The following is a 25,305-nucleotide window of genomic DNA, read 5'->3' on the forward strand; positions in this document are numbered from 1 at the left end:
AAGCGCAGCTCGCACATCTGAGCACTACATTCTCGCGCTCACCGACTCCTCCCCGCCCACTTTCCCTGCGTCCTCAACTTTGCGTACTTACGTCAGCAACCACGACGTCGGTATATAAGAGAACGGCCCGGCTCTCCCGGGCGTTCAGTTGGGAGCAGTTTCTCTTACTGTTCGCTTCGTAAAGAGTTCGTCATTTGGCGAAAAATAGCGGAAATTAAAGTCGTACAGCGTAACCGCTTTTTTTTTTTATTACACGTAAGCAATACCACGTGTGAGGAAAAAAAAAATCTTCAAGATAGCCGTTTATCATCGTTTCGTCATCTCCGCATCGTAAACAAGCGACTATTTTCCTGCTCGAGGGACCCGGTCTTCTTATCGTCTAGTTATGAGTCATGTGGCCGTCGAAAATGTTCACGGTCTAGACCAGCAGGTAAGTGTTTCTGTGAGGGGAGGGGGGGGTAGGTCGCCTTGTGGCCGAGGAGACAATAGCGGCCTAGTTGAGTGGCGGAGCGCCTGTGTGCGCACTTCCATAATTTACCTCATGTCCGCCGGCAGGGAGAGGAGGGACTGAGGTAAACCGGCACTGCAGTGTTTGCCGATCTCGGAGCTCGTGTTGTGTCGGTGCGTCATGAGTGGCGGGGGTGGTTTGTCATAGGCAGGCATTGGCTGACGCTGCTCTGGGCTCCATCCTCGTGTTCCCGGGGTGGAAATCCCCCCCTAATCCGGAGGGCCTAATGCTCCGATGGGGGGGGGGGGGGCGCGCTCGCTGTGGAATGTAGGCCTCGCTAGCGTAGCTTCACAATGGCGGCCTTTGTGAGAGGAAAGGGGAGGGGGAAGACACGCAGCCGGCTTACTCACACTCAGGCAACCTCATCTCCTCTCCCTGAGCACAATGGCCACCATTTCCAGCCCGATCCTTCCTTGGGATCCTCCCTGGAAATCGGACGTGACTCCCTCGGGGATTTGTGATTTGTACAAGGGCTATTATGCCGGTCATGTAATGAGGCCCCTGGCCTTGAGTTCTAGGAGGGTGCTGCTTTCTGATCTGACTCTCTGTATTCACCGAGCGTCCCTTCTAGATTTTATTTCTAAGTATAGGACAAAATTGGATGTCAAAACACTTATGTGTAACCCGTTCTTGCCTCCCCTGGTGTCCCTTTTTTGAGGCTCTGGTTACACTGGTGTGATATGGCAGTTCCAAATCGCATGACAAGGTGCCAGTGGAAATGCTCATATCACTGCAGTTATGTAAGGTTCTTGCACTATTTACAGATTTTTATAGACATTTGTTAAAGCGGTTGTATACCCGTTGATCTATTTAGTTGTTTTTTTTCACACCTGTAAGGCAAAAGGCACAATGAGCTAGTATGCATCGCATACTAGCTCATTATGAAATTCCTTAGAACAAGGCCCTGTCATCTCACTCGATCCACGCCGAGGGAGCTAACCTGTTCCATTAGCTTAACGCGGCTCCGGCGCTGTGAGTTGCTGGAGCCGATATGTCGCCGCTCCCACGCATGTGATCGCTTTCCGGCAGGGTCCAGCGTCTGCTGGCTTTCAGCCGAGAATCCCCTGTGCGCATGCGCTGCTGCAGACAGCGGCTCATTGCAAGGTGTTTTATTTTTTACCTACAGGGAAGCCTAGGCTTCCCTGTAGGTAAAAGTTCAAATTTTGACTATACAACCACTTAAAATGCAATCACAAGCTGCAATTAAATCAGCAGAGCAATTCACACTGTGACTTTGAAATCACTCAATGGGCCTAAAGTTCTTAACACCCAGTGAGCCAGGAAGGATTGGTGATCATGTGACTGACTGATAGTGGAACACGTGATTGGAACCCTGTCCTGGCGCCTACTGACGGTTTCTTGGAGCCTGGAGTGAGCCCCAACACAAAAAATGTCCTGCCTATTGATGGGCGCTAAAGCACATCTCTTTTCTGCTGCATGTGTGGGGTTAGTGTTTCTAAACTCGGTAATATGTAAAAGGTTCATCTGCCTCCCCACAGCTTATAAGTCTGCATGAAAATATTGCCACTATAATCCTTTTTTTGGATGAACAGTATACTATGGTTAAAGCGGAGGTCCACCCTAAAGTGGACCTTCTGATCGGAACCCTCCCCCCCCTCCGGTGCCACAATCTGCACCTTTCAGGGGGGAGGGGGGTGCAGTTATCTGGATAATCCAGGTAACTGCACCCACTTCCGGGATAGCTCTCTGCGGAAAGGGGCGTAACTTACGCCCCTTTCCGCAAGTGCCCGCCCCTTCCCGCAAGTGCCCCGCTGCCTGCTGGGAAACACACAGATCCCGGAGGCAGCGGAGAGCGTCCTTATTGCGCAGCGCGATTCGCGCATGCGCAGTAGGGAACCAGGAAATGAAGTCAAAAGGCTCCATTTCCTGATTCCCATACCCAAGATGGTGGCGGCAGGACCCGACAGGCGACCTAGAGATTGGCTTCGGGTGCCGACATCGCGGGCGCGCTGGACAGGTAAGTGTCACTATTTTAAAAGTCAGCAGCTGCAGTATTTGTAGCTGCTGGCTTTTAAAAAAAAATAAATAACGCGGAGTCCCGGTGGACTCCCGCTTTAAATGATAAACAGCAGATTCTCTAGTGCTGAGTTCAGGTACATATCTACTACAGCCTGTATCAGACTGAACCTTTTAACCCTAGAAGAACCTAAAATTTTCATGTCTCAGGGAACCCTTACTAAAACCAAATCATCAGGGCTCAATAGGAACAATGCTGCTTATATTAGTGCTCATAGGAAGAATGTTCCCCTTAAAGTGGTGTTTAGAATGTCACCCTTAAAGACAGCTAAAAAGATATTTGGTGTCATGCTGCTGACTTTGCTAAGTGGTGCTGAACCCTGAACTCTGTCGGCATTATCAAATGGGTGGTTCATAAGCCACAGCTCAAGGAACCCCTATCAACCTCTGTAGGAACCCCAGGGTTCCACGGAACCCTAGTTGAGTGGCTGGCCTGTAGACACACCCGCATGTGTCAATATCATGTGACCTGGCTAGCGCTGAGAACAAGTAACTGTTCTTTCCATAAGACACAACTGAGCATGTGCAGGTTGGCTACCCTGCCTGTTAGCAGCCTTTCCCAGATAAAGGGGGGGGGATATATGCATATAGGATAAAACTGCCTTTTTATACAATGCAGTGCATTAACCCCTTAAGTTCCATAGTGAGTAACAAGCGTGCTATGCTGCATATACAGTGTTTTTACTGTTGTGGGTTTAGTAACTTTAAAGCCTCGTATACACGGTATGCTTGCTGGCCAACCGAGCGTCTGATTTAGGTCTTGAGGGCATGTGCCTTGCATTGTCTTGTATACTAATGGTACACAATTGTCATGCAACAAACGCAGTGATGTACTACGAGGTATTTCAGCTCTTGAGCGCCACCCTTTGGGCCCCTTCTGCTAATTTCATGTTTGAGCATTGATTTAGAGCATGCGTGTTTGTACTTTCGAGTTTTGTGTGATGGATTTGTGTACGGACCATACGAAAATCTGACGTCAAACTGCTGTCTACCAAAAAATCTCCTAGCCTGCCATCCAACAATTGTCAAAAGGAGCGTACTAACGTTAAGATTTTAGGACAGACAATCCCCTGCCAACAATTGCACAGTGTACGAGGCTTTAGGCTTTGGTCACACGGGCATTAAACTTACTGTTGCACGAGTTTTCTTGAAGAAAAGTTCCTGTGTAATCATTAATCTATATCTCTTATAGATGTGTAAAAAAAAAAAAAAAATGGTTATGTACATGATGGAGTTTTTCTGATAACTTATTTCCTCTTTTGTTTAGAATTGATGTGTGCACTTACAAATGCGTATACATTTAGGCCCCTTTCACACGATGGGTCTGTTTTCCAGGTGGATCCGATCAGGCCACCCATTGACTTATATGGGCAGATGTATGTCAGTGGAGATGTGTCCACTGATGCCCACCATCTGATCCGACAAGATCTGCTCAAAACTGATGGAGACGCTTTCGCCATCCGTCCAGCAGATCGGATGAAAACGGACATGCTGTCCGTTTTTTCATTCGATCTTCCCATAGAGATCAGTGGGGCTCTGACGGGTCCGTCCCTGCATAGTGAGCGGAGGCGGACCTGTCATCCTTTCGGCTTAGCGGGTTTCAACAGAGCGATCTCCCACTGAGCGGATTGCCTGTGCGAAATAGGCATTGGACATGTACAGGCATAAAGTGCGTGTTATGACTTATGTTCTGATTCTGTTACAGATCTGAAAGCTGCTCATGTTTACACACCTGTGTGAATGGCTCCATTGAAACCCATGCAGGTGCATTCAGATCCAACACTTGTATGTTTTTTTTTTTTTTTTTTTTTTATGGCCCCTAATGAGCCTTTGAGGAACCTGCATTCAAAAAGTGTATAGGGTCAATTGATCTGTCTAACATTGCATTTCCCACCCCTGATTAAATGTGTACTGAAAGCAATAAAAAATTGACCTTACGACCTGACCTTATAGGGAGTGAGTGGGTCTGTCAACAAACTTTGCTCTTCTTCCTGTTACCTCCCCACTTAATCGCCTCTTACACTGGGGCTCCCCAACAAACCCTTCTAGAATGCAATCCTTGGTTTTCTTCATTTGATCCTGCCAAAGCTTACATTTGACATATTCAAACTAAGCCTCGGAACAGATTGTCACACCACAGGTGATTGGCACAAGAATCACACTGCATTCCTGTGCAAAGCACATTATTCTGTGTGGTTTGAGCCCATCCTCTTGTATGGCTCAAATTTCACCACATCCACACTAAAAGGTACAGGCGCATTTTTATTTTTCGTTCAATGGATCAAAAACTGGTGAGCTGCGTTTTTGCTGTTGGAATGTTTTTACAGCTGAAAAACTCCTCTCAGAACCACTAGTTTGAGGATTGTGTGTGTTTTTTTTCTTTTTTTTTTTTCTTAAGCCAAAGTACGTGCCAGCCAAAAACTAAGATGTGTATGGACATATAGGATAACACAGGGCTTGACAAATTTGCTTGGAATCTAGGAGCCAGCTAAGTTAGGAGCCAGGTTGGTAACGGCGATCTGGCCCTGGCCTGACATGGAGACGAGTGGGGGGGGGGGGGGGGGGCACCTGTCTCAAAGTCATTGCCCATAGCACTTAGAGGGACTCTTGTCATTTGAAAAAAAAAAAACTTTTTTAAATTGCATTTTAGTGTAAATGAGAGCTGAGGTCTCTCTGACCCCAGATCTCATATTTAAGAGGACCTGTCATGCTTTTTTTCTATTACAAGGGATTTTCATTCCTTGTAATAGGAATAAAAGTTACTTTTTTTTTTTTTTTTTTAGAGTGAAAAAATTAAAAATGGTTAAAATAAATAAAAACAATTTTATTCGCGCCCTGTCCTGCCAAGCTCATGTGCAGAAGCGAACGCATATGTGAGTAGCATATGACAATGGTGTTCAAACCATGCGTGAGGTATTGCTGCGATCGGTAGAGTGAGAGCAATAATTCTTAATCATTTTTTATTAAACGTTGCCTATGGAGATTTTAAAGGGTAAAAGTTTGACGCAATTTTGAAGCATGACATGTTGGGTATCAATTTACTTGGTGTAACATTATCTTTCACAATATAAAAAAAATTGGGCTAATTTGAAAAATTCCCAAAAAAGGGCACTTGTAAGTCCGCTGCGCAAATACGGTGTTAGACTGTATTGCAACAACTAGCATTTTATTCTCTAGGGCAGTGATGGCGAACCTTGGCACCCCAGATGTTTTGAAACTACATTTCCCATGATTCTCCACTACACTGCAGAATGCATAAGCATTATGGGAAATGTAGTTCCAAAACATCTGGGTTGCCAAGGTTCGCCATCACTGCTCTAGGGTGTTGGAACCCTTAAACATACTTTTTTTTTTTTTTTTTTTTTTTTTTTTTTTTTATTCTAAGTAAAGGGAAGGAGATGGGCAGGCAGTGAAAACGGCTCCATTAGCATTGCTGGTTGTCATACCAACATCCACCACAAGAGGGCGCCAGATTTCAGAAGGAAGCATAGGACCACAGAAGGCCTCAAAGCCAGGGCCTCAATTACTGGCCACCGGCAGCGTGGCCCAATGCGATCACACTGGAGGGGTGCACAGAGACAGGATACCCCCCAGCTGTGCCACGCCAGGTCACTAATTCTAGTTGCAATTGTGACCTGGGGTTTGTCGAGCCCTGGGATAACATGATGGGGGGTTGACCAGAAGAAAAATCTAAAGCCAAAAACAGCTGCTGTAACAATGTCCAGTGTGCATGAGGCCTAAAAAAAAAAAAATAATAAAAAAAAAAATAATCTGATGGCTTCTGAGGCGCTTGCCTGGGAGAAATGTCTGACACTATGTGGGGTCATGGGGAAAGTGTAAGATCCAAAATTCTATGCGAATGCTGTGGCACAGTACCTGGGCTTGTGAGGTTTGGAAATCTTGAACCTACCCAGGGTTTGACAGTGAGGTCTTGTGCTAAGGCAAGGGGTTTCAATTTTGCTGCTAATTCAGCCAGGGCATATGAGCATCCTATATTCCAGCTTAGTGACAGAATTTGTCTAAAGTCGAGATGATGATTATTTATTGTCAGTTTCACCCTCTATCCTGGGGACAAGCTGTCTGAGGTAATGGGCGATTCAAATTTTAGTGATCACCAGAACAAGAGATGCACTGTTCCAGTGATAACTGTGTAAGGTGACTTCTTCCTCTGTAGATTTCCTACAGCAGGAAGTGAGGAGCGCTCTCCCCAGCAATGTAAGTAACACACAGGAAATGTAACCCTTTTGGATTTCATGCAAAACACTTTACCTTTAGAGCCAGATGGCTTACTATGGCTGCCAGGCAACATGCATTGACAAGAGACCAGCACAGCATTTCCCAGAGCACAGGCCACTTTAATATCAGCAAGGCCTGTGCTTAAAATAAATACGGGAATGTATACATTTGTTTTTGTGCTGCTATGTAGAATTTTTACATGGCTTTCAGTCTCTGCAACAATTTTCTAAATTGCTTTAGGCCACTTTCACACTGCTGCGACCTGAAAGTCGTGCCATTTTACTGTGATTTCATGGTATACTTGTGTAAACTTTAGGTTTATGGACCTCAACTCACATGAGTACACGGACTACTTTTCAATCACACAGATATGAATGGTAATCATGAGATACACCTTGTCATGCAACTGATGTCCAATGTCACAGGAAAATTTGCAGTGTGAAAGGGGCCTTGGTCAGTTCAGATTAGGCCCCTTTCACTGCTACTTAAGTCACATGGTTTTGTGGCTGCAATTTTGATGCAATTTCAGGGAATGCCTGTGAAAACGTGGGGTCAATGATCCTCAACTCTCATGAGTGCGACTACCTTGAAATCGCACATATATGAATGGTTATCATTGGCAATCATGAGGAATGACTTGTCATGCATTGCAGTCCCAGGTTGCGGGACAAGTTGCACAAGAGTGAAAGGGGCCTTATCAAAATGTCTGACCTACTTGCCTCTGAGATGTTTGGTCTGTCTGCTTTTGGTTAAGCTTTCTCATTTACATTATGTTCTTGCCCTAAATTATCTGGCTGTGTGCAGTGTTTACCTGACTAGAACAAGCTGTAAATGTGTAGTCCAGATCTTGATGTCAGTGTGCCTTATTTAACCACTTCCCACTTGCAGTATGTCGTATAACATCCTTCACTTTCAGTGGGGATATCTGAATGATGGCTGTAGGCATCATTCAGATAGGCAAGTCTGTGCACTGCAAGAATGATCATAGCGGCAGTTCCGCTGCATGTTCATACTTACAGGTGGCAGGAGGGGAAATTCAATGCTTCTCCATGCTCTCCAAGTGCCATCAGGGTCCAGGAGAAAGAATCTGCCCCTGGTTGAAGAGCATAGAGATTTCTGGCGACCAGATGGTAATCTCTGTTGGAGGCCTAGGCGTGATGTTATGTCATGTTCATGCCACAGGTGTCAAAGCAGCGATCTTGGCTGGAAACATCAGTGTTTTTTTTTTTTTTTTTTTTTTTTATTTATTTTTTTTTTCCAAAATCTGATGCTTTCTGGCCTGGAGGAGACATGTGGGGTATTGCATTGTGCGTTAGAACAAGAGCAACCATTCTAGCACTAGACCTCCTCTGTAACTAAACATGTTAGCGTTAACTATAGAGCATTTTAGGTAACGCCGTTTGGCACCATTCCATGAGTGCGCAGTTTTAAAGCGTGACATGTTTGGTATTGATTTACTTGGCTTAGCATCTTTCACATTATACTAAATTTGAGCCCCCCTCCCCAAAATGCTTTTTGAAATTGTTGCACAAATACTGTGACATAAAAAGTTGCAATTGGCATTTTATTCCCTAGGGCGTTTGCTAGAAACATAATGTGTGGGGTTCTGAGTAATTTTCGACCAAAAATTTTACACTTTTTTTACATGTAGGAGAGGAGTGCCAGAATAGGCCTGTTATGGAAGTGGTTAAATGAACACTTAGTTAAGGCAGGGGTTGACAAATTTGCTTTGAATTTAGGAGCCAGTTTTTTGTTTTTTAGAGTGGTATGAATTGTCAGCTCCCGGGGTAAGGCCACTAATTTTCACCCCCTATCCCTAACTCACAGTGGAGCACCAGTCTAACTCCAATGAAACGCTGTTACATCAGGGTTATGGGCTGACCAGAAAAGAGGCTGGCAACAGGTGGCACTGGCAGGCACGTGGAACTGCTAGATGGCATTGGCAGGTGGCCCTGGTTGGTGGTGGCACTGGGTGGTGGGTGGCACTGATTGGCGGTGGTGGGTGGCACTGGTTGCCACTGGCACACGTGGAACTGCCAGATGGCATTGGCAGGTGACGCTGGTTTGGAACTGGCAGGCGGCACTGGCAGGTTTCACATGGAGCACTCTGTTACTGAAATGTAACAGAGGAGCTATCATAATTGAGCTTAATGTCGGAATGGGCGGGACCCAGCTGGGGTGTGAAACTGACAAGTAACAGAGGCTGATCTGTCAGATTTGAGCTTGATGTCACTGTGGGCGGGGCCCGGCCAACTATTGGGCTGCTTAAGAAAAGGGGTGGGCCACAAAGTAGCAGCCTGCCCAGATCCCATTGGCTGGTGTTTGATAGTTCCTGGGTCCTGTCCACCCCGACATCAAGCTGAAACAGGGCTTGACAAATTTGCTTGGAATCTAGGAGCCAGCTAAAGTTAGGAGCCAGGTCCGTAACGGCAATCTGGACCTGTCCCTGGCCTGACATGGAGACGAGTGAGGGGAAGATATCGCAGCCCCCCCCCCCCCCCCCCCCCCACACCTTTCTCCAAGTCATTGCCCATAGCTCTTAGAGGGACATTTTATTTATTTTATTTTTTTCAAATGACTATTTTTTATTTTTTATTACATTTTAGTGTAAATGAGATCTGAGGTCTCTGACCCCAGATCTCATATTTTAAGAGGACCTGTCATGCTTTTTTTTCTATTACAAGGGATTTTTACATTCCTTGTAATAGGAATAAAAGTGACAATTTAAGTTAAAATAAGAAAAAAATATTTTTTTAAACGCGCCCTGTCCCGCCAAGCTTGCGTGCAGAAGTGAGTGCATACGTGAGTAGCGCCACATAGGTAAGCGGTGTTAAAACCACACGTGAGGTATCGCCGCGATCGGTAGAGCGAGAGCAATAATTCTAGCCCTAGACCTCCTCTGTAACTCAAAACATGCAACCTGTAGAATTTTTTTTAAACGCCTATGGAGATTTTCAAGGGTTAAAGTTTAAGTTCCATCAGCGGATGCAATTTTGAAGCGAGACATGTTGACTATCAATTTACTCGGCGTGACATTTTTCACAATATAAAAAAATTAAATAATTTTCCCCCAAAAAAGTGCGCTTGTAAGTCCGCTGCACATATACGAAATACGGTGTGACAGACAGTATTGCAACGACCACCATTTTATTCTCTAGGTTGTTAGAATACAAAATATATATAATGTTAAGGAGTCCTAAGTAAAGGGGAGAAGATGGGTGGGCAGTGAAAGCTCCATTAGCATTGCTGGCTGTCATACCAACAGCCACCACTAGAGGGCGCCAGATCCCAGAAGGAAAAATAGGACCGCAGAAGGCCTCAAAGCCGTGGCCTCAATTACCAGCCAGCGGCCCGACGCGATCACGCTGGGGGGGGGGTGCACGGAGACAGGATACCCCCAGCTGTGCTGCGACAGGTCGCTAATTCTAGTCGCAAATGCAACCTGGCGCCCGGGGGTTTGTCAAGCCCTTAGCTGAAATCTGACAGATCCTCCTCTGTTGCTTGTCAGTTTCACCTACTTAGCGCGGTGCCGCTGAGTGTGGAGGAGGACGGCAGTCAGTGTTCATGTGCTGCATGTCTGGGGCATCAATAGTGAGTGGGCTGATGGCAGCTTAGGTGCCAGGTTGCGATTTCTGGTCGCATTGGCGCCTGGAGTTTTGGTCGAGCCCGAGTTAAGGTAGTGTTTGCAGTCATTTGGCAGATTTATTTATTTATTTTTTTGGTAGCTTTTCTTACTGGGTGTTGCACATTTGATAAGGTTTATTCCCTGTATAGGCCACAACTGGTTCGCAAGTTGCAGTTTGCCATCCCATGTTTGCTTTTGCAGATGAGCTTGTTTTTTTTTTTTCCTGCTCATTGAGACATGTTCAGCTCTTAGGCTTCATGCACACTGGATGTGTTTGCAGCGGCTGTTTTTGGCTTCTGAGTTTTTTTTATTTTTTCCCCCCTACAGTCGAACTCCATGTTATCCTATGTGTCCTTGCACACCTAGGCTATTGTCAGTTTTTGGCTTTAAAAAGCCCCCACCCCCCCCCCCAAAAAAAACTAGTGGGTTCTGAGTAGTTTTTCAGCTGTAAGAACACTTTAACTTCAAATGCTGATAAACACCCATAAACAGTCAAACGTGGCACAACAGTGTGTTTTTTGAGGGTTTTTTTTATACATTAAGAATAGTTAAAAAAAAATGTGGAAACACTATTGCAAGAACATTGAAAAGCTCACTGCAAAGCTACTGGTGTTTTTATAACCTTGATACCCTTGTTTTAACGTCCGGTATGCATGAGCCCTTACTGCTGTCACTAACACAGCTAATTTAAGAATTTTTTTTTTTTTTCACTGATGGTAGAAATTAATCTTATTTTCCCCATGTGGATCATTATGGCAATGTGTATTCCCTCATTTTAGAAGCACCCCATTGTGACTGTAAAGACTTTGCCTACTTTTTAGTAGGTACATAAAATGTGGAATATTTCTGCTTGCATCAAATGCCTGTAAGATGTGACAGTTTTGTAGAAGCATTGTCTGTTGGCATACCTCCATTTTGTCTTTTGTAACATCTTGCATGTGTCTTTAGCTGTAGTACCAAATCCAGCCAGAAGAGGTCTGTTTACAAGTTTTCAGCTATGCATTGCAGTAAAATCATGAAGCATAGTTTAGTTAAAAAGCTGCAGTATATGATATCCAAACACTAACAACTTATTATTTTTTTTTTTTTTTAGTTTGCTGGCCTAGACTTGAGTTCTGACTCTCAGAGTGGTGGCTCGGCAACTAGTAAGTACCCCTGTCTTTTTTTTGTTAAAGTTTATAATCTTCTGTGTAAGGAGTAGAATAAAATCGTACTATATATTCTCTCATCCTAGAAGGGCGTTACATTCCTCCTCACTTAAGAAACAAGGAAGCTTCAAGGCAAGGTAAGTGGTTTTTGAACTATTTTTTTTTTTTTTTTTTTTTTTTTGCATTTCTTCTATTCAAATTAAGGGTTTTTACCTTTTCTATTAAATTGAGACACACGCAGCTATTCTGCCTTCTCTTTTGATGCCTAAGAGAGAGTCACCATCTGTTTAGTTTTTTGAATTTGTGAGATTGGTGAATATTATTCTGAAAAGATTTATTATTATGTAGGTTATCCAAGGTGTCAGTACCCAGCTGTAGATGTGTATAAGGGCTACGGTGATTGGGGGTCCCAAAGAACTGGTATGGTTGGTTACCTGTGTTGGCTGCACAATAGCTTGGCCTGCATAAGCTAGCCCTTGAGCTGCCTATGAATTGCAGTGGTATTTAAAAAAAAAAAAAAAAAAAATGCTCAATTGTGAAGCACATACCTGAGAGATTGTAGCAGTTCAGTTCAACTTCATGGTATCTTAAGAGAACTTGTAATTTTATATTAAAAAGCCTGCATTGATCACTTTTTTTATTCATGCTAATTTTTAATCTGCCTCCAATGCAGGCTTACTCTGATCCATTAATTTTAGATTCTTCTAAATTGAAATTTCTGCTACATTCTTGGTGTTTACTTGATTTACTGGAGAAATCCATTAATTGATTTTCACTGGACAATCTGGCAGCAATTAAAGATTACTAATGTGCATGTAACATGCATTACACTGGGGTTTGTTGGCTTGCTTTAGCTTGCTTTTAGACACTAGCTTAATGGTCGGTTTTGGTCGTGTCAATTTCACTGCAGTGTACACAATCTACTAAACATCAAACTGGGTTAGATTATTTTAGCTGTACCGCTTTGCATTTGGTTCTTAAATATTTATCATTGAAAGATTCAAGCTGGGACGCTGGACGGGGTGGAAATGGCTACGTGAATGGCACACATGATGACCGTGACAGTCGCGCAAATGGATATGCAAGTAGAGGAGCTGGCGCTGGAACTGGCCGTACAGACAAAGGTAAACCATTCGTGAGATGCAAAAAAAATCTAATTCGTTGGATCTCATAGTGTACCGGGTATTACACTAATATAGTGTAACAGACTTGTGTATCTGTTTTTCTATGAGTTCTGTGTTGGGTATGTTGTGCACACTTTATTAGTTGCTGTTCTGTTTACTATTTGATATCTATTTAGATGCAACAGTGAGATTGCCTATTTATGAAAAGGCCCTTGTACCTTGCACCTGGTTATTTTGCCTTTTGGGTCTGCTTGTACCAATTGACATGAAATGTCATACCTGATTTGGTGTGAGTGTTCCCCAGCCCCCCCCCCCCCAGCACTTCTGAAGCAGTTTGACTGACTGTTTTGCCATATAACTATGTTCTTTTGACTGCACAGAAGTGTGAATAAAAGTAAAAATGGCATCTGTTAGGGCAGCAACTATTCATCTTTTGATTTAGATTAATTGGTTTAACCTTAAAGTGTGGTATATAATTTCAATTGCGCTGATATACAAAAATAATGCATTCTGTATGCAGGCCAGCTAATCAGCTGGTTGAGCGATTATGAAAATGGTAATCGAGTAGATGTTTAGGCCCTAGAATCATTCCAAGGGGTGTTAAGCGGATAAGTATTTTTGCCCTTAACCTACATTTCCCAAGTGCAGAAGGCATCAAAGAATGTTCTACATGTGTTTAGAAATATCTATACAGTACTTTTCATTGGGTACTCATCTCACACCTCAAACATGCTGATAGGTTAATTGGCTCCTAATTTAGATCTTCGGTGCATGCAAGTTGGGGACCTTGGATTGTGAGTTCCATGAGGGAAGTGAATGTACACTAAAGATGTAATGGTTGGTGCTTTATAAAGTCTTATAATTTGACAAGAAGTATGCAGATCATAAAATAGAATAGAAGCCTGTAGTCTTTCTGCCAAGACTCAGATTGCAGCTGATTCTTAAAGGGCCTATGCTAGAGCAAGACACCCACCTTCCTTCCCACTTTGTTCAGCAACTGGGAGCACAAGGAACTTTATTAAATAGGATGTACATTCTCCATAACTTGCCCATATCTAGGCAACTTTTTTTTTTTTTTTTTGTTACAGAAGATGTTGGGTAACAGCTATATTGATGAAATTCTTGATCCATTTTATCCAAGTGTTTTCTAGGCTGTAATTTTGTCCTTTTCTGAACTTGTTCAAATTCTTTTTTTTTTTGTTTATAGGATTTTATGATAGAGACAATTCTGGGTGGAATTCAAGAGACAAAGATGCTTACAGCAGCTTTGGATCACGTGGTGACCGTGGAAAATCAGGTTTATTTAGTGATAGAGGAAGTGGAACTCGGAGGTGAGTTTGGCCTGTCCAATGCTTTGTATTTCTGGGCTGCTTTGAAAGTGTCATATAATGGCCTTTTTGGTTTTCTGACAAATGGCTTGTTAGAGGAAATCCTAATACAGACAATTTAATACGATTTTTTATTTTCTTGAAATGTTCATCCTGTAACTATGTAGTAATTTACCTTGGAATGAATTATTTATTTTTCCATTAGTTATGCTTTTTAGTAAGCTGCTATGGTTTCCTGTGGCATCTAACTGCAAGTTTTTTAATCTGTCTTAAAAACGTGACTTTCCTGCCACTAACACCATATCCACTAGACACGTTTGATATACTGAATGGCTAAATCCCCTTGTATACATTGACCGTTTTTACATTTTCAGCTATTTAAGGAGGTGTAGCCAAAGCTTGTTTGGCTGTACGCCTATGGATTTGTTCTGCACTCCTGTGACCCATTTTCAGCTAACGGCAGGCTGACATCAGAGCTGGTCCAGGCTGAGTAAAGATCCTGACCATATGGTCAGAATGCCTGGGTCGGCACCTGGCAACTGAGCGTCACCAGCTCTCTGCTCATTGAGAACTGAGTGATCGGTGGTTTGTTTGCGCAGTTCTCAGTCTTGGTGCTTTTGGGGGCAGATGCAGCATCGTAGTGATGCTACATCCACCTAGTCAAGTATCCTTCAAACCCCTGACCTCCTGTTATATGTAGTAAGGAGTCCACTACTACATAAATCACCATGGGGTTACTGGGTCCTGTGCCTTAGCGGCTACTCTACTGCATAGTGAATAGTGGGATTCTTGGGTGCTATTCACAAAATGTCTTTTTTTCTCTCTCAGCAAATGTAAGCTGTTCTCTGGACTAGGTAGAGCTTGTCATGTCGCCACCCTGCCCCTCCACTGCTTTCTGAAACCTTGCATTCATTGAGGAAAATGCAAGGCGTTCTGTAACTGGCACTCATGTTAAATGGGTGACTTCTCCTTCCTGGGCATAGGACCCAGACAACAGCAGTCATTACTGTAGTATCGAAGACTACAGTGATTCTGGCTTCCACAGTGATCTTACACGTATGGTATATGGATACTGTTTTTTAGTCTAAGCTGGAGCAATGTAACTATGCAATAAAATCCATACCTGGAATTTGGCTTGTAAAATTCCTTGATATTATGGCTAGTCCTTAATGGTTTTGGCCAGTGCTGTCATAATAGAAAAAGCACCAGCTGCTTAGCTTCAACCCCCCCCCCCCCCCCCGACCTGAAGACATTTTCAGAGGGCACATTTTCTTTGAGTAGATGACTTGCTTTTGTATTCACCTGAGAAGTTCAGAATATAATTCTAGATTTGTTATAGACCCTAAATGTGTTGGATTAACTTGGTATATATATTTTTTTTTTCCAAGATTTTGGGAGGGTATTAACTATTAACGCTGTTTTGTGTGCATAAGTTTAGTGAGAACCTTTTCCACTCCCAATAATCCTGATTCCTGAGGGTGTAGTCCTGTGTGCTATTCTCACACCTTGGCAGCCAGGGCCTAAACTGGTTAAGGACCCTTATCGCATCAGGTAAGCTTTTAGTACACCACAGAACTATGGCCTGCAGTGTATGAAGAGCTACCAACTCCACCTCCCAGCTAGTTTAAACTGCATTTATCCTCTCTTCACTGTCTTCATACCTGTAAATCTGCAAATCTAGTGAAAATGTACCCCTGTGTCTGACATGTGGGCATTACCCATGCCTTGGGTTTCCTGCAGCTCCATTGACTTTATAGCACTGTCTGCAGGCAAAAGTTTAGTAATTACTTGCCCAGCTATAGAGTAACGGTTGCTGATTTTTGTTACTAGAAATGTGATGCAGTTGAGAGAGGTTCCAGCGTTGGGACTTTTCTCATTTCAGCTCCAGGGGTGTTTTTTTGTTTGTTTTTATTTTTTTTGTTTTTTTTCTTGCAAAACATCAGTCGACAATTTTCGCAATGTATTCACTGTTAAGTTTTCAGCACGTCTTTGTTTATATGTATTTGATGCAAACTGCCTGTTCTGTGCTTAGATCTGATGACCGTCGCGTAGATGGCATTGATGGCATGGGTAGTCGCGGTGAGCGATCTGGTATGGGTAGATATGGTGGTGGAAATAGCCGTTGGAACGATGACCGAAATGATGAAGACGACTGGTCAAAGCCTCTTGCGGCAAATGATCGTGTAGAACAGTGAGTATTCATGTTCAATTTATTTATTTCATTTTTTTCCCCCGATTTTTGTGTTTATTTTTTATTTATTTTTTCTCTTTAGGGAGCTTTTCTCTGGCGGCAATACTGGCATAAACTTTGAGAAGTACGATGACATTCCAGTCGAGGCAACTGGCCAAAACTGCCCTCCACATATTGAAACTGTATGTATCATTTTTTTTTATATTGCTAGTCTCCATAACTATGTAAAATTAAAAATCAAATTCACCTTTGTGTAAAAAAAAAAAAACACACTTAGGCCAGTCCTTTTTCAGATTTGGCGTTTACATGTTTAAAACAGTTTTTTTTTTTTTTTGTTTTTGCTATAAAATTACTTAGAACCCCCAAACATAGAGAATAAAATGGCAGTCATTGCAATACACTTTTTCACACTATTTGCGCAGCGGTCTTACAAGCGCACTTTTTTTTTTTTTTTTAACAGTAAAATTATCCCAATTTTTTTTATATTGTGAAAGATAATGTTACGCCGAGTAAATTGATACCCAACATGTCATGCTTCAAAATTGCGCCCGCTCGTGGAATTCCGTCAAACTTTTACCCTCAAAAATCCCCATAAGCAACATTTAAAAAATTCTACAGGTTGCATGTTTTGCCTTACAGAGGATCTCTAGGACTAGAATAATTGCTCTCGCTCTACCGATCGCGGCGATAGCTCACATGTGTGGTTTGCCCGCCGTTTTCATATGCGGGCGCTACTCGCGTATCCGTTAGCTTCTGTGCCTGAGCTCGTCGGAGGGGGGGGGGGGTTATTTTTTTTTTTTTAATTTACCTTTATTTTATTTTTACACAAAAAAAATGAATGAATCACTTATTTCTATTATAAGGAATGTAAACATCCCTTGTAATAGAAAAAAAGCATGACAGGTACTCTTAAATATGAGATCTGGGGTCAAAAAGTCCTCAGATCTCATATTTGGACTTCAATGCAATAAAAAAATTAAATGTCCGTCATTTTAAAAAATGACATTGAAAAAAATACCTTTTTTAAGAGGTATGGGTGGAAGTGACGTTTTGACGTTGCTTCCGCCCTCCTATGGTATAGACGAGTGAGGGCCATCTTAGCCTCACTCGTCTCCATACCCGGCCATCGACAGGACCCAATCGCCTCCGCTGCTACTGACGGCTCCGGTAAGCGGCGGGAGGGGGGGCACCTCTCCCGATGACGGTGATCTCGCAGCAAACCCGCCGCGGAGACCACCGTTATCGTACACAGGACCGCCTCCTGTAAAGAGGGATCACTCGACTGTGGCAGCAGCTGCTGCTGTTACCGAGATATTCCTTTTCAAAAAGAGGATGTATATTTACATGAGGCGGTCCTTAAGTGGTTAAGGTAAAAAAATGCATTTGGGTTTTTCTTTTCTTTTCTTTCCCTCTGCAGCCTGTAAGGCATTGCACTGCTCAGTTCGTGGTTACAATGGCAGGCTCCTGCCCACACCTACAGGCAGTTATGAATGGCAGGATGAATCTGACTAAAAGTGCGCTCACCAGTGCTCTGTTGACCATGGCGGCCGATGATGCTTGTAGTTCATTCACAAAACTGAATGATGCTACATTGTAGGCAGAGCCCTGCATGGACCTGCTGTTTAAATTCTGACAACTGATGTGGGGTGAAGATCCCCTGTCAGTGTGGGTGCAGGAATAGAGGTGGCAGGAGCTTGAACCTGTTGCAAGCTAAATACAGATGTAACATGTTCCAAAGGTGAGCTTGCCCTTGTAAGAATGAGGGTAAAGTAACTGATGTATATGCTGGCAATTGACGAGTGTTCTGATAGCTGGTAAAAAAGCATGAGTATATCAAACTGTTTTGCATAAATAACCACGTGTTTTTTTTTTTTTTTTTTTTTTTCTCTCCCCAAAGTTCCAGGAAGTCAGCATGGGCGAAATAATCATGGGAAATATTCAACTCACCCGCTACACTCGACCAACACCAGTCCAGAAGCATGCGATTCCCATTATTATAGGAAAAAGGGACCTGATGGCATGTGCTCAGACAGGTAAAGTTTTTTTCAGTTTATATTCTACAGTGAATCTGGAATTTTCTCTTATGACTATATTCTGCTGTACCCCCCCTGTATTTTGAGGAAACTTCACAAATAGAATGCAACTTTCCCATTTAAAAAAATGCCTGGAGCCAAGCTTAAAATCTGATGCTTGAAATAGGATTTATCTTAACTGGCAATCATTTATTCTGATTATAGGTTCTGGAAAAACTGCAGCTTTTTTACTACCCATTCTCAGTCAGATCTTTGCAGATGGCCCTGGAGAAGCAATGACGCACTTAAAGGTATGGGGAAGATAAAGTTGGTGTGTTTTTGTTTTTTCTAGGACCCCTATCACACTGAGGTGTTCAAGCTAAAAAGGTGCCTGAAACTCAAACCTATTTCCAGGAGAAAAAAAAAAAATCAGTCAACTTTCACACTGGGGCAGTGTGCTGGCAGGGCTGTGAACAAACGCCCCTCTCCATTGAAATTAGATACCGCTTCAAAAGCACTCAGTATTTAGAAGTGCCTCAGTGAAAGGGGCCTTAACACTTGTCCTTTCCTGAAGACCTTTTCAGTCTGTACAGAGATTTTTATTTTTTTTTGGCAGGATAACGGACGATATGGAAGGCGTAAACAGTACCCACTGTCCCTTGTTCTCGCTCCAACAAGAGAACTTGCTGTACAGATCTATGAGGAGGCCAGAAAGGTATGTTTCTTTCTTTTTACTCACTCACTCTCTCACTCACTCTCTCACTCACTCTCTCACTCACTCTCTCACTCACTCTCTCACTCACTCTCTCACTCACTCTCTCACTCACTCTCTCACTCACTCTCTCACTCACTCTCTCACTCACTCTCTCACTCACTCTCTCACTCACTCTCTCACTTTGTTTTCTAGTTTGCATACAGATCAAAGGTGCGTCCTTGTGTTGTATATGGGGGAGCAGATATTGGACAGCAGATCAGAGACTTGGAGCGAGGCGGTCATTTGCTTGTTGCCACTCCTGGACGACTTGTTGACATGATGGAACGAGGAAAGATTGGCCTGGATTATTGCAAGTATGTTAAAGAATGCACGATTAGGAAGTTGATTTTATAACTCTTCATCAAGCTAATTGGTGTCTTTTGGCTTTATGAACTGATGTTCTCATATTATGAAAGGTGAGCTACTGCTGCCTCTTTGCAAGTCTGAATTTTTATTTTATTTTTTTAATCTAGGTATTTGGTGTTGGATGAGGCAGACAGAATGCTTGACATGGGATTTGAGCCTCAAATTAGACGAATTGTTGAACAAGACACCATGCCTCCCAAGGGTGTTCGTCAGACTATGATGTTCAGTGCCACCTTCCCCAAGGAAATCCAGGTATATAGTTATAAACAGTTAAGTAATAAACTTTTGCTGTTCAGTGTTATGGAAAATATTTGTACAAATACTTATAGTATTAGGGATACTGTTTACAACTTGGCTAAACCTTTTGATTTGGTGCTACATTAAACCATCCTTCAAAGAATAGTTTGTTATAAATGGCTTTTTTTTTTTTCCCTCCCCTTTAGATACTTGCCCGTGATTTCTTGGAAGAATATATCTTCTTGGCAGTAGGTAGAGTAGGCTCTACATCTGAAAATATTACTCAGAAAGTAGTCTGGGTGGAAGAAATGGACAAGCGTTCATTTTTATTGGATCTCCTTAATGCCACAGGTATTGGCTTCAGTCTTGCATGCTTAATATAAAGGTGATATCTGAGCTGAGCTCTTGAACATGTTCTGTTTATAAACTAGGTAAAGACTCATTAACGTTGGTGTTTGTGGAAACAAAGAAGGGAGCAGATGCTCTTGAGGATTTTTTGTACCACGAGGGATATGCTTGCACCAGCATCCATGGAGACCGCTCTCAGAGAGACCGAGAAGAAGCACTTCATCAGTTCCGTTCTGGAAAAAGCCCTATTCTCGTTGCCACTGCTGTAAGTAGCTGCTTTTGAATTTTACTGGCTTCTTGCTTGCATATAATTGCGACTCATGTACTAAATCTTCTTATAGGTTGCAGCCAGAGGACTTGATATTTCAAATGTCAAGCATGTAATAAACTTTGATCTTCCCAGTGATATTGAGGAGTATGTGCACAGAATTGGTCGTACGGGGCGTGTGGGTAATTTGGGTAAGTATAGAAGGGTGTGTGTGTGTGTGTGTGTTTGTTTTTTTTTTTTTTTTTTTTTTTTTTCTGGATTTGAATATGTAAATGTAAAACTCCCTTATACAGGTTTTAAAAACTAGTCACTTATTTATAACTGGTTCATGACTTGGTTTCTAATCACTCACCTTTTAGGTCTTGCAACATCATTTTTCAATGAGAAGAATATAAATATAACAAAGGATTTATTAGATCTTCTGGTGGAAGCGAAACAAGAGGTACCATCCTGGCTGGAGAATATGGCCTATGAACAGCATCATAAAAGCAGCAGTCGTGGGCGTTCAAAGAGGCAAGTTGCGAAGGCACTTTGTGTACATTTGGATCACTGCACTTGCAGCTGTGCTTGAAGATGTCTGTCTGCATTTATTTTGACATGTTGTTCAATTTGTTTTTATTTATAGCAGTCGTTTTAGCGGTGGATTTGGTGCCAGAGACTACAGACAGAGCAGTACCTCCAGCAGCAGCTTCGGGAGCAGTCGTGGAGGTAGAAGCAGTGGTCATGGAGGCAGTCGGGGATTTGGAGGAGGTGTTTGTTTTTTGATTGTTGAACTTTAATGTGAAAAGATGTGCATGAGATTTTTTTTTACAACCCCCCCAGTTTTTAACAGTATTTGACTCTTATTAGAGGATTTGCTTTGGTTTCCTGAAGTAACGACAAAATACTGTGTTTTGAAACTGGCTAAATTTTTTTTTTTTTTAATTATAGTTGTACTTTGCTGTCTCCAGTGTATTACGGTGTAATAGCACTGGTAGGGGGCTTTAAACAATAACTTTGTTTAGCAAACTGCTACATCAATTTCAAGGTGCAGGTATAAAGAGTACTGGAGTGGCTCTGTGTGCCAGCCAATCAGCTTCTATCTTCAGCTTCAGTTGAGCTTTGGAAATATGAGAGAAGTTGATAGTCTGTCATGCACAGCTATATCAGATTTTTTTTTTTTTTTCTACACCAGTTTTGATAAATTCCTGGGTTTGTGGGGGTTTTTTCCTTCCATCTCATGCACATATTTTTTGCTGACATGTTCTCCTCTTAATTGCTTGCCGCTTGCCCACAGTACATTTTACTGTGGCAGGGCGACAGGCAGGCTGGATCGTGCAAGTCATCCAGCCTGTTTGGGTTAGGGGCACACACCCCCTGCTAATATATTCACTGGCTACAGCCAGATTTTAACAGGGGGTGCCTGTGCTTTATGGCTGAGACCTGCTGATCAGCTGTAACTAATCACCACAGTCCTCTGTTTACATATATGCAGGGCTCTGCACAGAAATCGGTGATCTGGCTGTTTGCAAACCTGGGATAAAAAATAGCCAGATCTGTTGGTAAAAGCAGCGCACACTGCTAATTTTTAGGCACACAACCCCTTTATTGCCCCTAGATGTTGAGACCTCCCTAGCCGGTGTCATTAGTATAGTGTCTGTCGCTTATCACTATTTGTCACTAGCAACATCATTGTCTGTGACAATTGCCACCTGATCACCGCTATTACAGTATCAAATCTATAGCTGTGAATTCCAGTCTATATAGTTTATTTCTAACATGTTTTTGTAGACTATACTTTTCGCATTAACTGGTAAACAATGGGTGTATTTGACTTGTAGCAGAATACATTTTGGCCTAAATTTTTAAAGAAATTGGATTTTATTTTTATTGTATGTTTTTAACAAAGTAGTAAACCCTGTTTTTCAAAATGTTCTGTCTAGTAATGCACCGAAAAAATGCTAATGGCTGGCAAACGCTCAGTTTTTAACTTTATTTATTTTTTTATAGTGTTTCATGGGTCTTGTGACTCATAGTGCATTTTTGGTGCGGTTTGCCAAATATGCACCAAAAAATGCAACAAGCAGGATTTTTAACACCACTTCAAAAGGAGCCTATAATGAATTTAAATGTCAGCCATATTATATTGGAAAGTAGAATAATAATGTACATTTTAACCATCAGTTTCAGCCAAGTGCATCCTCAATTTTTGGTTTCGGCACTGAAATTTTAGATTTGATGTACCACCTAGTTCTTTTATATAATAAAACCCCAGTGGTGATCAAATGCCACAAAACTTATTAGTGTGGAAGAAAATTGAGTTTCATTAGCATACAGTGTGCATGACTGAGCAATTGACAGGTAAAGTAGCACAGTGCTGAATGGCAAAAAATGCTCTTGTCATGAAGGGGGTAAGATCTTCCAGAGTTAAAGTGGTTAAAGAAATCCAAATATATACAACATTGTTTCCACTGAATTTTCATGCTGTGGTTGTTAGATGCATAATGTTAGATTTTGTGTCCTATTTACTGATGTCCTTTCGTCAATAGGTGGTGGATATGGTGGCTTCTATAACAGCGATGGCTATGGAGGAAATTACGGTGGAAGTTCCCAGGTTGACTGGTGGGGCAACTAAACTTGCCTTCAGTATAAAGGACTCAACCAAACAAGCGAATATGGAAACCACATGTAACTTAGCCAGACTATACCTTGTGTAGCTTCAAGAACTTGTACATTACCAGCTGTGATTCTCCACTGAATTTTTCTTTTCAAGGGAGCTCTGGGCCATGAAGAAAACAAGTAATAGGAATAAAAAGCCCTACTCTGAAGGTGTTGGAAGATTTCATTGCTGTAGTTTTTTGGATTAATTCCCAAATCCACCCTTTCCAGCAACTGCATTTATTTTGACTGAGGATAATTTGTTTGTTAATGTACTGTGCCTTTAACTTTAGACAACTTTTTATTTTGATGTCCTGTTGGCTCAGTATTGCTCAAGATATAAATTGAGACAGAATACATTTATTGAACTTGGGCGAAATCAAACCTTGGCACGCAGGTGTGATACAACCTCAAAACAGGAATCGTTTCATCCATGCATTAATATTTCAAGTTAAAGTAAACTTGTGCAGTAAGCCTCCATTAGGCCTTCTGTTAACATTGCAAAAGATCTTGAAGCATATCGGAGTTGTTTCTAATGTGGCTAACTGTACAAAGTTATGTTCTGATTTGCTCACTCTATCCTGGAAAGGTACTTAGAACCTGAAGTCTTTTCAATAAGCCATTCCAGTCATAGATGTATGAGCTTCATACGTGTGAAGCACTGTTTTCAGAGAATGCAATAAAGCAATTCCTTTACCAATGTTTAGGCAGAACAGCTAATGTGTGAGCAAGCCAATAATGGGCTGAACATTACAGGGAACGTTAAGCGATCTGAAACTTGAAATAGTTTTTAGGAGGTATCATCATTAAATTAATTTATGCCTGTCATAAGAAAATGGCAGAATGGCTGACCACAGTATGTGGTTCTGTGACAGGCCTGGCTGATTTTGGTCTAATAACGCATGCTAGTGTTGATGTTTTTTGGTCAAGAGGGTATGAACAGGATGAATTATGCAGCAGGCTTTATTTTAATGCAGATTCACATTACTCTGTTCAAGCTGCGTTGAAAGGTTACAAACATACTTGGCTTACAGTAGACTTTGTAAAATGGCTCCAGATGAGTAAATTCAACTCGTAAGATCAAACAGTGGAAAAAATGTACATGACTGCACAAGGTGTACAATCTGCTAACGTGTGCAGTTTAGTCAGTTTTAGTTGCATAGGTTTCCATTGCATTTAGTATGGCAGTGCTATATCTGGCCAAAGAATAATTCCCAACAAAACGCCTCTGCCACATCAAATTTAGCTTTCTATATGTAGCTGAATTAAAACAACTTTGTGGCATAGGATTGGCAAAAAAAATCTTAACGTGCAATAGATTTTACAAGTGTTTTTTTGTGCCTTGATCTAAATCTTTTTGTAGGTGCACTTGACAGTATTGAGGTCATTGTTATGGTGCTATTTAAAATATAGATGGCCCTTGTACATTTTTGCCCATAACTTTCTACAAACCTTCTTTTATTGCACATTCAGAGAATTTTTATATAAGTCTTGTGTACGTGTCCTTTAAATCTCTTTATTTTTGTCTCTTTGCGATGGCAAAAAACACTGCTTGGAGTCTAGGGCAAGGCTGAGACTTATTTGGGACCATGGGAGTAATAGAAGGGGGGCGCAAACTATTTTGCACACAATGGATTTCTAGATACTTTTTGCTGCTAGTTTTGTGTAATATTTATTGAACATTTGACAAATATTTATTTTTGTAAGCCTAAGTGATTCTTTGAAAGCTAAAGAAACTTGACCAAAAGACAGTACAAAAACACTGGCACTTGAATGTTGAATGTCAACGTATGCGTGAAATTATATATTTCGGGGTAGTGTGAGCTTTTAATGTTATAAGTCATATTAAACTCTTAAGTCAAATTAAACAGACCCGGTATTGGCTGAACAGCCATAACTTCTGGTGTAATTAAAATTGGCAACTTAAAATTATACATGCCAAGGTTTTGATACACTTGTCTTAAGATATTAATGAAACACTTCAAAACACTGTTGTGAAGTGTCCAGATTCTCAGATGTTTGTTGCGTGAGTTTTGTTTAGTTGTGTGGTTATATATATATTTTTTTTTTTTTTTATTTCAGTGAATGTCTGGCACATTGCAATCCTCAAAACATGTGGTTATCTTTGTCATACTGGTAAATTAAAAAAATAATAATCAGTGACTTGTCTTCAATGATTACATATAGCAAGTACATTTGGCAATACCTATGTACATGAGGTTCGTTTTTTTTTTTCTTTTTTTTTTCTTTTATGCAAAGAATGGATTCAAACTTGCTAAATGTCAAGATTGACCCTCAAGTCGCTCCTAGTTTAGTAACCGCTTATTGTACTAGTTTAGATGCTTGGCACTGCATGTGCTGTGCATTACTGATTTTATTAAAATAAAAGTTGAATGGCAAACTGGTGTTTTTTTTTTTTTTTTTTGTTTTTTAAATATATATCCCCCCACCCCCCCACACGCGTTTGCAAAATGCTCCTTCCACCT

The 25,305-nt window shown here is 41.8% G+C and overlaps 1 protein-coding gene and 1 long non-coding RNA gene across 5 annotated transcripts in view; one reads left to right on the top strand and one right to left on the bottom strand.

Moving 5' to 3' along the window:
• LOC143982297 (uncharacterized) overlaps nucleotides 1-232 on the bottom strand; it is a 44,377-nt gene extending 44,145 nt beyond the window's left edge. Inside the window, exon 1 of the long non-coding RNA XR_013274431.1 lies at nucleotides 92-232. This is a non-coding gene — a long non-coding RNA (uncharacterized LOC143982297). The remainder of the gene's footprint in view (nucleotides 1-91) is intronic.
• On the top strand, nucleotides 153-25,220 carry DDX3X (DEAD-box helicase 3 X-linked). 4 transcript variants are annotated; one of them, XM_077480884.1, is made up of 19 exons: nucleotides 153-430; nucleotides 11,500-11,551; nucleotides 11,641-11,691; nucleotides 11,903-11,974; nucleotides 12,553-12,678; nucleotides 13,886-14,009; nucleotides 16,039-16,197; nucleotides 16,280-16,379; nucleotides 18,095-18,230; nucleotides 18,435-18,520; nucleotides 18,826-18,924; nucleotides 19,117-19,277; nucleotides 19,437-19,581; nucleotides 19,773-19,917; nucleotides 19,998-20,179; nucleotides 20,256-20,373; nucleotides 20,542-20,695; nucleotides 20,808-20,932; nucleotides 22,711-25,220. In XM_077480884.1, exons 1-19 carry the CDS (start codon nucleotides 386-388, stop codon nucleotides 22,794-22,796), a joined length of 2,166 nt encoding a protein of 721 aa, XP_077337010.1. In that variant the 5' UTR covers nucleotides 153-385; the 3' UTR covers nucleotides 22,797-25,220. The 4 variants fall into 4 exon arrangements, with proteins under 4 accessions (XP_077337010.1, XP_077337011.1, XP_077337012.1 ...); XM_077480885.1 differs by having other exon boundaries at nucleotides 20,808-20,890; XM_077480886.1 differs by lacking the exon at nucleotides 11,903-11,974 and having other exon boundaries at nucleotides 154-430.
• The last annotated feature ends 85 nt before the right edge of the window (nucleotides 25,221-25,305 follow it).

The sequence above is a fragment of the Lithobates pipiens genome, unplaced genomic scaffold (genome assembly GCF_037356315.1).
Source record: "Lithobates pipiens isolate NorthernLeopardFrog02 unplaced genomic scaffold, aLitPip1_a1.2 Scaffold_16, whole genome shotgun sequence".
NCBI lineage: Eukaryota > Metazoa > Chordata > Amphibia > Anura > Ranidae > Lithobates > Lithobates pipiens.

Excerpts from the sequence above, each read along its gene's own strand:
- DDX3X (XM_077480884.1), top strand. The coding sequence starts at position 386 with ATGAGTCATGTGGCCGTCGAAAATGTTCACGGTCTAGACCAGCAG. Across the intron at positions 14,010-16,038 it reads AGAGGAAGTGGAACTCGGAG|ATCTGATGACCGTCGCGTAG; the intron begins GTGAGTTTGGCC and ends TTCTGTGCTTAG. Across the intron at positions 18,521-18,825 it reads AAGCAATGACGCACTTAAAG|GATAACGGACGATATGGAAG; the intron begins GTATGGGGAAGA and ends TTTTTTTGGCAG.